The following is a 12,453-nucleotide window of genomic DNA, read 5'->3' as shown; positions in this document are numbered from 1 at the left end:
ATGGACGTCCAGTTAGAACTTCAGCAGGAGAAGAACAAGGTGAAAACCTCAACAGACAGACACTGCCTGCCTCCCTGCCTGCCTCCCTGCCTGCCTCCCTGCCTGCCTCCCTCCCTCCCAGTTTTCCCGATGTAGATTAGACATGCGTGTGCCATGACTGTGTCAGCCTACATCAACAAATGCACCGAGGACGTCAGCACCACTAAGAATATCATCACCCGGGGCAACCAACGACCCTGGATGACTGAGGAGGTACGTCAAACGCTACGAGCGCGGAACTCTGCCTTCAAGTCTGGCGACAAGGAGACACTGAGGACAGCGAGAGCCAACTTGAACCGTGCCATCAGGATAGCGAAGCGAGACCGCAGTCGAAAATTTCAGGATCGTTTCCACGACGTCAAAAACATCAGGAGTATGTGGCAAGGCATACGGGCGATTACAGACTACAACTCACCCTCCCCCCCCCCGGTGGGTGTAGTTGATGCTGACTTTCTAAATGGTCTAAATAACTTCTTTGGGAGGTTCGAGGCACTAAACGGCACTCCAGCAGTTAAAACTGTCCCCCATCAGGAAGAGGAGGTACTCTGCCTTGACTCCGCAGACATGTGTTGAAGACCCTGAGGAGAGTCAACCCCTGTAAGGCCCCTGGCCCCGACAACATTCCTGGGCGTGTGTTCAGGGAATGTGCAAGTCATCTGGCTGGGGTCATCACAGACATTTTTAACACCTCGCTGGGCCAAGCCACAGTGCCGGCGTGCTTTAAGACTGCCTCCATCATTCCGGTGCCGAAGAAACCTCAAATCACCTCATTTAATGATTACCGGCCTGTTGCACTGACTCCGGTTATGATGAAGTGCTTCGAAAGGCTGCTTAAAGGTCACATCGTTTCCAGACTCCCCCTATTATTTGACCCGTTCCAGTTTGCCGACCGGCAAAACCGCTCCACTCAGGACGCCATCTCCTCCGTTCTTCACCTGAGCCTGGCTCACCTGGAGGAGAAGAACACCCATGTGCGGAGGCTGTTCCTGGACTTCAGCTCAGCGTTTAACACCATCATCCCACAGCATCTGGTAGGAAAATTGGAACACCTGGGCTTCAACACCCCCCTTCGCAACTGGCTGCTAGACTTCCTCACCAACAGACCTCAGTCAGTCCGGGTCGGACAGAACACCTCTGATGTCATCACCCTCAGCACAGGCTCCCTTCAGGGCTGCGTCCTGAGCCCCCTGCTGTGCACCCTGATGACACACGACTGCGTCCTCAGGTTCACCACCAATCACATCGTGAAGTCAGCAGACGACACAACGGTGGTGGGGCTCATCAGAGACAACAACGACCTGGACTACAGAGAGGAGGTGGAGCAGCTGGTGGGCTGGTGCAGAGAAAACAGCCTGATCCTGAATGAGGAGAAGATGAAGGAGATCATCGTCGACTTCAGGAAAAAACAGCCTCACCACGCTCCACTGATCATCAACAGCTCAGCTGTGGAGGTGGTCAGCACCACCAAATTCCTGGGGGTCCACATCACAGAAGACCTCACCTGGACTATGAACACTACGGCACTGGTCAAGAGGGCACAGAAGCGCTTGTACTTCCTGCGGAGGATGAGGAGAGCCCACCTGCCCCCACCCATCATGAGGACGTTCTACAGGAGCACCATAGAGAGCATTCTGACAAGCTGTCTCTCTGTGTGGTGTGGAGGCTGCACCGCCTCCGATTGGAAGAACGTGAGGAGAGTGGTGAGGACAGCAGAGAGGATCATAGGGGCTCCTCTTCCCTCCATTCAGGACATTTCATCTCAGCGCTGCATGTCCCGTGCCCGTAACATCATCAATGACCCATCACACCCCCACCATGGACTGTTCTCCCTGCTGCCCTCTGGGAAGAGGTTTGCAGCATCCGCTGCAGGTCCACCAGGTTCTGCAACAGCTTTTTCCCTGCTGTCATCAGACTGTTGAACACTAGAACTGTTGAGCTCTAAACTGAACTCTGCATCACACATTCACAGAACTGTACTTTATGACACTACGGACCTCTATCTTGCACTATCTCGCACTACCAACTTTACTGAACTTGTATAAACCCTTTAAATAGAAGTTTAATACATGGTTTAGCATTCCTCTGCACACTCTTGAATACTGTTTTGCCTACTTGCACTATTGCATAATTATCACTGCTGCACTTTATACTTATTTTTAATATATATATATATATATATATATATATATATATATATATATATATATATATATATAGTATATATGTATATATATATATTTTCATAGGATATGTTACTTCTATTCAACTGCAATATCACTACTTTGTTGTAAGACGTATGCAACGGAATTTCGTTTTGTATGCACCATGTGCAGACAAGATGACAATAAAGTTTGTCTAAGTCTAAGTCATGTCAGGTCAGCTGTCTGGAGAGAGAGAGAAGTCAGGACCTGCGGGCGGAGCACCACCGTGCCACCGCCGCCATGACGGAACTCAAAAGCAAACTCCATGAGGAGAAGCAGAAAGAGTTAGCCATTACCAGGGAGACATTACTGCGGCAGCATGAAATGGAGCTGATGAGAGTGATCAAAATCAAAGATGGAGAGATCCAGCGACTGAATGCCTTGGTCCTCAGCCTGAGGGACGGCTCCATGGACAAGGTGATCCGCTCTATCCGTGTCTGACTATCCGCACGCCACGTCGGGCTTCGATGCGGCCGCTACCGTATTGTGTAGCTTGTCCCCAGTAAGCGTCGCGGCGCTCCGTTGCGGTCTCAACGGCCCGGTGTGGCGCAATGTCTGCTCAGGTGAGGAGGGGGGGCGCTTTGCTGGCGGAGGTGGAGGAGACGCGGCGGTGTCGGGAGACCGAGCGGTGTCGCCTCCACCAGGAGCGCGGAAGAAGCCCTGGCAGCGGCCCAGCAGGCCTGGCAGTCCCGAGCGGCCGAGCTCCGATCGGCTCATCACCAGCATCGGGAGGAGCTGAGCCGAACCAAGAGAGACTGCGAGAGGGAGATCCGCCGACTGGTAGGACTGATCAGATGCGCGGTGCGTGGCTATGTTCCCAATTTCGTTGTATACCTGCAGTGCAATGACACCTAAGGCATTCTATTCTATTTCACAAGAAGAAAATGTCCGGTTGCTCGCTTCGCTTTTGTCACAGCAAAGGTGTTCTAGTCGATTCAAGAAAAAAATTGGCCGGTTGCTCTCTTTGTTTTTGTCACAATTCTGGCAAATGAGTTTGCCCGCCTGCCTGAGCGCTCCCCGTTTGTACATCCAGACGGATGAGATCAAGCTGAAAGACAGAGCGGTTAGTGTTTTGGATGAAGCCCTGGGGCCGGCCACGTCCACCGCCTTCAGCTGCAGACTCAGGCTGCCGAGCAGCAGATCGCTGCCCTGAGGGATTCCCAAAGGGCGGGCCTAAACTACCCTGGAAGTGGGGTCAACGCCGCTACTAGCAATCCTCTTCATTGCGTAAGCCACCTCATCACACACTTGCAGTACGCATGACTTAGTTCGTTGCTGGAGGAAGGTAGCACAAAAACAGTTTTGAACTTTGAACGAGTGCTTGTGTGTGTGTGTTGCGGGGCGTTTTCAGTCTCAGGAGGATCGGGACACGCGACGGTTTCATCTGAAAATCGCTGAGCTCAGCGCAGTCATCAGGAAACTGGAGGATCGAAACGCCCTGCTTTCTGAAGAGCGCAATGAACTGGTAATTTATTGACGGCACGCTTGAAGGTTTGCGCTACGTTTGATGCGCGCCATCCAGCGAGGCACCCATTGCGCTTGCTTATTAGTTGAGCGGCGCGGCGAGTCGGTTGCCTGGTAGATGTCTTTTATTGGGAGCCAAAGCCACGATTCCGTTCAAACCGATGCAAAAGGAATGGATACGTTCTGGCCCGCGTGTTGTGCGTCTTTCACATCCCGCACTTCATGCTTGCAGCTAAAGCGACTGAGAGAAACAGAAAGCCAGTTTCTGCCACTCCTGTACAAAAACAAACGCCTGAGCAGGAAGAATGAAGAACTCTCGCTGGTGCTGTGTCGCCTTGAAAACAAAGTGCGCTTTGTCACCCAGGAGAACGAGGAGATGGCAAGCTTGGTAAGTCGACGCGGACAACGGCGGCGTGCCAACAGAGTCCACTGCATTTGTGTTCCACAGAGAAGGCCTAGTTCGCTCAATGACCTGGACCGCGGTTGCGGCCAGCAGGACGGTGAAATGGAGTTCCTTCAAGTTGTGGAGCAGCGGCACATCATCGACGACTTGTCCAAGGTATTCAGGCAGGCGACTCGGTGCACGTACGGCAGCGCCGCGCTCGCTGTCGCCAGGAAACCTTTTCCGTCCAAAGCTTGGCCGGCGGCCGCCATCCAAAAAATTGGCCCCTTAAATTCCGACCTTTCAAGCAGGAGCATTGTGCGCACGCGTTTGAACACGCTTTAGACTTGTTTTGCCGTTTTCAGCAGCTCAAAGCTCCCGTTTTGTCAGCGCCTTTGCCACTCGCTGTGCGCTGAAAACGACGGACTTGCCCGGCTGCTCAGCCCGTCAACCATGAGCCGCGAGCGCGACGTCATTGTCCGTAGGCAGCTAGTGGCAAAATGCACCCTGTTAGAGTTGCGCTCGCTCCAACTTATTTTGCAAGAACCACACGGGAGACAAGTAAGTTCTTTTGGACACCTGCAGGTGGAGAGTCCATCCGTTGTACGAATGAAGTCTGACTCTCGGCTCCTGCACGAGCATTTTAATTAAGAGAAACAGGGTGGGTGTAAGAGTGGATTGAATAGAGGAAGCCCTTGACCTCTAGTCAAAACATAGCAAGGGGTGTTTTACGACTTTGTGTAGGAAGGGATAAGCGATAGGGATAAATAAGGGATAAATAATATTATTTATTACAGGTCGCAGTCAAAGTCAAAGCAACACAATGATACGATAAAGATAATCTGGAAAACCCTGACACACCCTGTAGTTGTCACTTTTGGAAAAGACGAGCGTCCCTCCAATCATCGCCGGTGACGTGTTTTTCAGGCTCTGGAGACAGGAGCTCATGTCAGAAATGTCATTGTGAGTCGCGTTTGTTTCTGCGCCGGAGCCGTTCGTTCCCTTTGCATCCAAAGAATCTCAAAGGCGGATTATTTGTGTCGACAGGAGAGAGATTTGCTGCTACGATACCGACGTCGAGAATCTCTGAGGAGGAACAAAGCGTGAGGTCCTGCAAGGTGAGTCTGTTTGTTTGCGGCTGCTTGGTGTTGCGCAAGATGAAATGGCCTTTTTCTCGCTATCGTTCCTCTCGTCGATTCATCGTGAGGTGTCGCTTCAGTTTGTTCAGAGAGATGTTTGCTTCCGCGCCCGCAGGTCATCGAAACATTTTACGGCTACGACGAAGACGTGTTGGTGGACTCGGACGGATCGTCCTTGTCTTTTCACACCGACAGAACCCCCGACACGGAACCCGAAGAGGTAGCCCGCCATTTCTGCCAGCGTATTGACACCAAACATTCCTCTTCAGCCTGGAATCGGACTCGTCTTTGCGTCGCGGGTGCTTTGTCGCCGGTCTGACTGATTCTGGTACTAGTGCTGTGTTGCATTGGTGTGTGCATGAAGAGGCGGAGCTTCGCTACCGCCAGCTGACGCAAGAATATCAAGCGCTGCAACGAGCCTACGCTCTGCTAGCCCAGACCAGCGAAAGGGGACTACGACGCCGAGAAGGAGATCAAGGTGGCGCCCCTTCCCGCAACCCCCGGCCGGGTCGCAGCCTCCCCGTTCTCACCCAGCCTCGGGTGTTCTCTGGTCTGAAAGGAGGAGGAGGAGCCTCCCTCCTCCTCCTTTCAGACCAGAGAAAAGCTGATGGTAGAAATGGGTCACTATCAAAGCAGAGTAGCAGATCTGGAGTCAGCGCTGAAGCAACAAGGACAGGTAAGCTCATCAATGAGCACACCTTTTTCTCAGACAAAATAGCTACATTCTTCAGTCACTCATCCGTCTGGCATTACTGGACCAACCCCCCCCCCCCCCCCCCCCCCGAACGTGGCTGGGAAAATGCGGAGAAAAGCAAATGTCATTTTCCAGTCAACCAAAGAATTTGTGGATGAAAATGACACAACATTCCAAAGCTGTCCACGCGTTTGTCTCTTCTAGAATGTCAAGTGGGTGGAGGAGAAGCAGCTGCTGCGTCAGAGCAATCAGCAGTTGGCCGAAAAGGTGACGGAAAGAAAGGCGCTGGGCGGAGTCGCTTGGCGTCACACCTGTCGGGAAGCCCCGCAGATGAGGTCTGACTGTCTTTTCAGGTCAGGCGGATGGAGGCGGAAGAAGCGCGTCTGAAAGAGCACATCCAGGATATCCGAGACCAAAACGAACTGCTTGAGTTCCGCATCCTGGAGCTGGAGGTGGGAAGACTCGCACAAGCGTGTTGAGGCCAGAGATGTGACGGACGGACGGACGGACGGACGGACGGATGCATGCCTCTGCCTTTCAGGAGAGGGAGTGGCGCTCCCCCGTCTTGAAGTTTCTGCAAGTCCGTTTCCCAGACGGCCTCAGCCCTTTGCAGATCTACTGCGAGGCCGAGGGCGTGAGCGTACGTAAGGCGTCCCTCGCAACCCTAACCTTAACCCGAGGTCCCAGAACACCTTACATTGCTCCTTGCGCCTTTCCCCCGGACATCGTCATCAGTGATCTGATGAAGAAGCTGGACATCCTGGGCTATAACGCCGTAAGTGTATGTCGAACTCCTTATGTTCGCACTCCACGAGACTCGGCGGCTCAAATGTGACTTTTGGAAGGCTTTGCGCTGAAAGAAGCTTGTTGACGCTGTGCCTTTGGGCTCTTGCAGAATCTCACCAACGAGGAGCAGGTGGTCGTGATTCACGCCAGGACCCTTCTCACCCTAGCCGAGAAGGTAACGCGCACGTCCACGCACGCTCTCGCATTCTGCTTATGTGACAGCAGCCTTTCCTCAGTGGTTAGAATACATCAAAGTGACCAAGTCAGCACTTCAACAGAAGATGTTGGACATTGAAAGTGAGAAGGTAGACAGACACGCGACATCAGCCAAGGGGAACTCCGGCAATGTGCCCCAACAATTCTGACCTTGAGCTGTGCTAGGATATGTTCTGCAAGCAGAAGGGCTACCTGGATGAAGAGTTGGACTTCAGGAAGTGTTCCATGGACCAGGCTCATAAGGTAAGCCGCCCTCAAATCTCCCGCCGGACCACTGATGGACGAGGATTGCGGCCCAGAGGATCCTGGAGCTGGAGGCCATGTTGTACGAGGCGCTACCGCAGCGGGACTGCCCCGCCACGGACGGCGAAAAAGCCAGCCACGCTGGCGTGAATGACGTGCTGACGGCGGATCAGAGAGAAGAGCTTAGGAGCGCCGTGGACCAATGGAAGCGAGCCCTGATGTGCGAGTTGAGGGAGCGCGACGCTTGCATCCTCCAAGAGAGAATGGATCTGCTGCACAGCGCGCAACAGGTAAGGGCCCAAAGCCAGCCCGGCACTTACTTGCACGCTTACTGGCTTTTGAATGCCACTTTCCATTTGTCCGTCCTAGAGGAACAAAGAGCTGAAAGAATTCATCGAAGCTCAGAAGAGACAAATCAAACAATTGGAGGAGAAGTTTCTGTTTCTCTTTCTATTCTTCTCCTTGGCCTTCATTCTGTGGCCCTAACACCAGCTGGTGAGTGAGCTCCAGCGGCACCGCACTCGACACCTCCGATACACTGCCAGCCGGTCTCAGACGTTGGCAGACGCTCCGATGCCAACGTATACCCCCCGCCACGGTGACAGAGGCACCGCGTCACACCGGCGCTCATCCAATCAGAAGGCAGGAAAAGCAAATTCACATGCAGGGCACTTTTGAACCAGAAGAGAGCGCCACAAAAAACGGTTGTTGCCCCAAACGCGCACTAAAAAGGGTCAGAATAACAAGAGTCCCACTGGCCAGCCGGGGCCACCCGTCCAGCTGTTTCTTCAGGGGGGAAAAAAATTGGAGTCACCGGTGAGTACATTTTGCATTTATCTCTGCTTTTCTGCTTCTGTCTTCAAGTGTGTGGCATCCTGCGATCAAAGAGTCAGCCAACCCCAAAGCGGTTGACCTCAACGTCCCACCACCATGCCTACCAGAGCAGGTGACGTGATGCTTTGGACATCCTTCCGTCTCAGATGCCCAAAAGTACTCTTTGCCACATCTGCGGCAATACGGTGTCTTTTCAAAGGTGCAAATAAATCCAGCGTGGGCGGAACACGCACGTCTTCGGTTTTTCCCGCTTTGTTTGTGTGACAGCTGTTGTGAAAATTTTATACAAATAAAGTTGTATAGTACAGGTTTGGCCAAGCCGCAACTCCCGAACCGCATGCGGCTCTTTTATGTTCATATCAACATTTGTGTGTGTGTGTGTGGGGGGGGGGGTTGTGCGTGTTGGCTTCACTTGAGTTCAATTTGGTATTTTGGTCAAAAGCGCATGTGGTGAAATTCCACAAAGTAGGATGGGCAAACACATTTCTTTAAACTATGAGTGTCAATTGGGCTCTCGAAATGGCAGGGAAAAGATGCACAGCAAAACGAAAATACGTAGATGAACACAGGACGTTTTAATCAGAGTGGGAAAGTTTCTATTTTTTGTTGAACGTGATGGCAAACCATTCTGCCTGATATGTCAGACCTCAGCGCATTTCAAAGATTCAAATCTTCAGCGCCATGCACTTCAGCTCACTCCATGCTAACATTGATCAGGCGTCGAACCCGCATCATCATGCTTAAGAGGTGGCCATGCTAACCAGTGCGCCATTATGTCAACGCATAATAACTAAGTCTACTGGTCAAAACAGCGGTTACTATATGACGTCGCTACGTCGTGGTCACGTGACGCAGACAAGACGTCAATGGACGTGGGCAGAGTTAACTTGTTTAAAAGGGAGTAGGCAGAAGAAATATTTAATTTATTTAAATCTATTTTGAGTGCACACCATTATGCCAATGCATAACAACTGTAAATCTACTAAACAAAACAGCGGTTGCTATATGACATCTGCCACGTCGTGGTCACGTGACATACGTGACGTCGATGGGCGTAACTTTCGCCGGAATTCAAATCCGCGGGGAGAGTTAACTTGTTTAAAAGAGAGTGGGCAGAAGAATTATTTAATTTATTTAAATCTATTTGGTGTGTGCGCCATTATGTCAATGCATAACAACTGTAAGTCTACTAAACAAAACAGCGGTTGCTATTTGACGTCTGCCACGTCGTGGTCACGTGACGCGGACGTGACGTCGACGCCTACTTTACATCCCACCGATCACAGGACTCCTCGGCTGCATAATCGTGCCCCCTTCCCAACCAATCGGATTTGCTATACGCGAAAACGACGCCAATGGAAAGAGCTTCCGCCCAAATTTAAATCCGTGGGCGTGGCTCGCAGCAGGAAGTAGGAAAATGGCGGCGATGTTGACAAAGACACAGCGGATGGTAACATACGACTAACAAGAGAAATATTTTTATTTTCTGCTTGCAACTGGACCGTCCAGAGCGTACACGGTAAGTACAACTCATCGTTTTTAAAAAGAAGTACTTTTGTTGCCCTGAAAAGCGAGTGAGCGTGGCGTTTGTGGGGGACGTCGAATTTCGACGATTCTTTCTGGTCAACGGTTGTAAATGATTGTGTTGATTAAAAAAGAAAACTTGATGTAACTCTACTTTTAACTGCCGTTTCAGATAGATTTGGAATTGCATCACATCCAATTTTGCCTAGAGCGTACACGGTAAGTAACACTCGTTGTGTTTAAGGAGATTTACGTTTGTAATAGCAGAAGTGTAGCCGCGTTGCGTTGTACGTGTGAATGTTGGTCCGGGCGAAATGTTAATGTTTAATTTCATTCCTTTAGGTTCCACGGTGTTTGTTGGCTGCAAGTTTTCCACTGCAAGAAGAGGCTCATATCATTGACCAGGAGCGAGCTACAATGGTGAGTAGCCATAACATTTATGTTAAACACTTCCTATTTCATGTCTAACAGTACTTGATTTAACAAATAACCATAAATAAATACAGTGTGGGCACTGAAGTTAACATATGTGATTATACTGCCTAATCTGTCACCGAGTAGATTGTTGCAAAGTAATATAAGATCCAAAGTTGTAATTCAGAATAGTTTTCAAAAGAAGGCCATTAGAATTATATACAAGTCTGATTACCCCGAACAAGCTATTAATTAAATCACAAATTCTTCAATTCAAAGATTTGGTAGATTATCAGACAAATAATGTCTAACAGTAATTGATTTAACACATCACGATAAGTAGATTGAGTGTGGGCACTCTCAAGTTAACCTATGTGATTATACTGCCTAATCTGTTACAGAGTATGTTGTTGCCAAGTAATGTAGAATAGATCCAAAGTAGTAATCCAGAATAGTTTTGAAGAGGCCATTAGAATGATAAACAAATCTGATTACCTTGAACATAATAACAAGCTAAGTGTTTAATATGTCCTATGAAGTCAAAATTGGGCACCATCATGTGGTGAAATTTGGAATTGCATCACATCCAATTTTGCCTGGGAACAAACAGATTACATAAATCTTAGTTTTGAATAAGCCACTCCTTCTCAAACAAGTAAACTCTGCCCATTTTGCGCAGTAGATGTTCTGTTAATATCTAGTATTTATACAAAGTCATAATTTAAATTGCTTTCAACCTTCATTCATCGGTTCAACCAACATTACTCGCTCTTCTTACCAACTTGTATTGATTTAACTAAGCGTTTAATACTTCCTATCAGGTCTCAAATCGAGATTTGGCAAAATACAATTTCAGCAAATCCAATTTTGCCAGGGAACAAAAATAGATTAAATAAACTAAATAAGTCCTCTTCCCATTAAATAAATCAGAAAAGTCTGTCTTGTAACCAGTCCTCTTCAAACAAGTAAAGTCTGCCCATTTTGTGCCGTAGATTTTGTGACTATGCCTAGTATTTAAACAAAATCATAATTTAAACGACTTCTTTCCTTCATTCACTTTGGAAATTTGGAATTGCAGCAAATCGAATTTTGGCAGGGAACAAAAATAGATCAATTAAACTAAATAAGTCTTCTTCCCATTAAATAAATTAAAAAAGTCTGTCTTGTAACCAGTCCTTTTCAAACAAGTAAAGTCTGCCCATTTTGTGCCGTCGATTTTGTGTTAATGCCTAGTATTTATACAAAATCATAATTTAAAGGACTTCATTCCTTCATTCACTTTGGAAATTTGGAATTGCAGCACATCAAATTTTGCCTGGGAAGAAAAGTAGATTAAATAAATTTAATAAGTCTTACTACTTCCCATTAAATAAATTAAATACGTCTTACTTGTTCCCACTCCTTTTCAAAACAGTAGTTTAAAACGAGGGCCCTTCACTCAATCTTTAACCTCAACCCCGCACGTTGTGTTGTATCTGTGAATGTTGGTTGTGGCCAAATGATAGTTTTCTTTCATTCGTTTAGGTTCCAAGAAAACTTGATGTAACTCTACTTTTAACTGCCGTTTCAGATAAGCGGGTATTACGTCGCAGTCAAATGCCGCGGATATGACGTAATTGCCCGAACCTCCGCCAAAATTCAAATCTGTTGGCGCGATGGCCGTGAGCCACTGAGCAGCGACGATTATCAACAGAAATATCTTTATTTTCTGCTTGCAACTGGACCGTCTAGAGCGTACACGGTAAGTAACACTCATTGTGTTTAAGGAGATTTACGTTTGTAATAGCAGAAGTGTAGCCGCGTTGCGTTGTACGTGTGAAAATTGGTCGAGGCGAAATGTTAATGTTTAATTTCATTCCTTTAGGTTCCACGGTGTTTGTTGGCTGCAAGTTTTCCACTGCAAGAAGAGGCTCGTATCATTGACCAGGAGCGAGCTACAATGGTGAGTAGCCATAACATTTATGTTAAACACTTCCTATTTCATGTCTAACAGTACTTGATTTAACAAATAACCATAAATAAATACAGTGTGGGCACTGAAGTTAACATATGTGATTATACTGCCTAATCTGTCACGGAGTAGATTGTTGCAAAGTAATATAAGATCCAAAGTTGTAATTCAGAATAGTTTTCAAAAGAAGGCCATTAGAATTATATACAAGTCTGATTACCCTGAACAAGCTATTAATTAAATCACAAATTCTTCAATTCAAAGATTTGGTAGATTATCAGACAAATAATGTCTAACAGTAATTGATTTAACACATCACGATAAGTAGATTGAGTGTGGGCACTCTCAAGTTAACATATGTGATTATACTGCCTAATCTGTTACAGAGTATGTTGTTGCCAAGTAATGTAGAATAGATCCAAAGTAGTAATCCAGAATAGTTTTGAAGAGGCCATTAGAATGATAAACAAATCTGATTACCTTGAACATAATAACAAGCTAAGTGTTTAATATGTCCTATGAAGTCAAAATTGGGCACCATCATGTGGTGAAATTTGGAATTGCAT

At 48.0% G+C, this 12,453-nt stretch overlaps 1 protein-coding gene across 1 annotated transcript; it reads left to right on the top strand.

The window, feature by feature from the left end:
* Positions 1–4,529: 4,529 nt before the first annotated feature.
* On the top strand, positions 4,530–8,241 carry LOC148398530 (janus kinase and microtubule-interacting protein 3-like). Its single transcript, XM_088375395.1, has 10 exons — positions 4,530–5,049; positions 5,134–5,204; positions 5,341–5,901; positions 6,124–6,186; positions 6,273–6,371; positions 6,461–6,694; positions 6,815–6,880; positions 7,087–7,164; positions 7,221–7,454; positions 7,534–8,241. Exons 3-10 carry the CDS (start codon positions 5,833–5,835, stop codon positions 7,648–7,650), a joined length of 960 nt encoding a protein of 319 aa, XP_088231521.1. The 5' UTR covers positions 4,530–5,049; positions 5,134–5,204; positions 5,341–5,832; the 3' UTR covers positions 7,651–8,241.
* The last annotated feature ends 4,212 nt before the right edge of the window (positions 8,242–12,453 follow it).

Source organism: Syngnathus floridae, chromosome 5 (assembly GCF_059516105.1).
Source record: "Syngnathus floridae isolate MCC-2025c chromosome 5, RoL_Sflo_1.0, whole genome shotgun sequence".
NCBI lineage: Eukaryota > Metazoa > Chordata > Actinopteri > Syngnathiformes > Syngnathidae > Syngnathus > Syngnathus floridae.
Note: the sequence above shows the minus strand (reverse complement) of the source record. Positions and strands in the feature narration are given on the sequence as shown.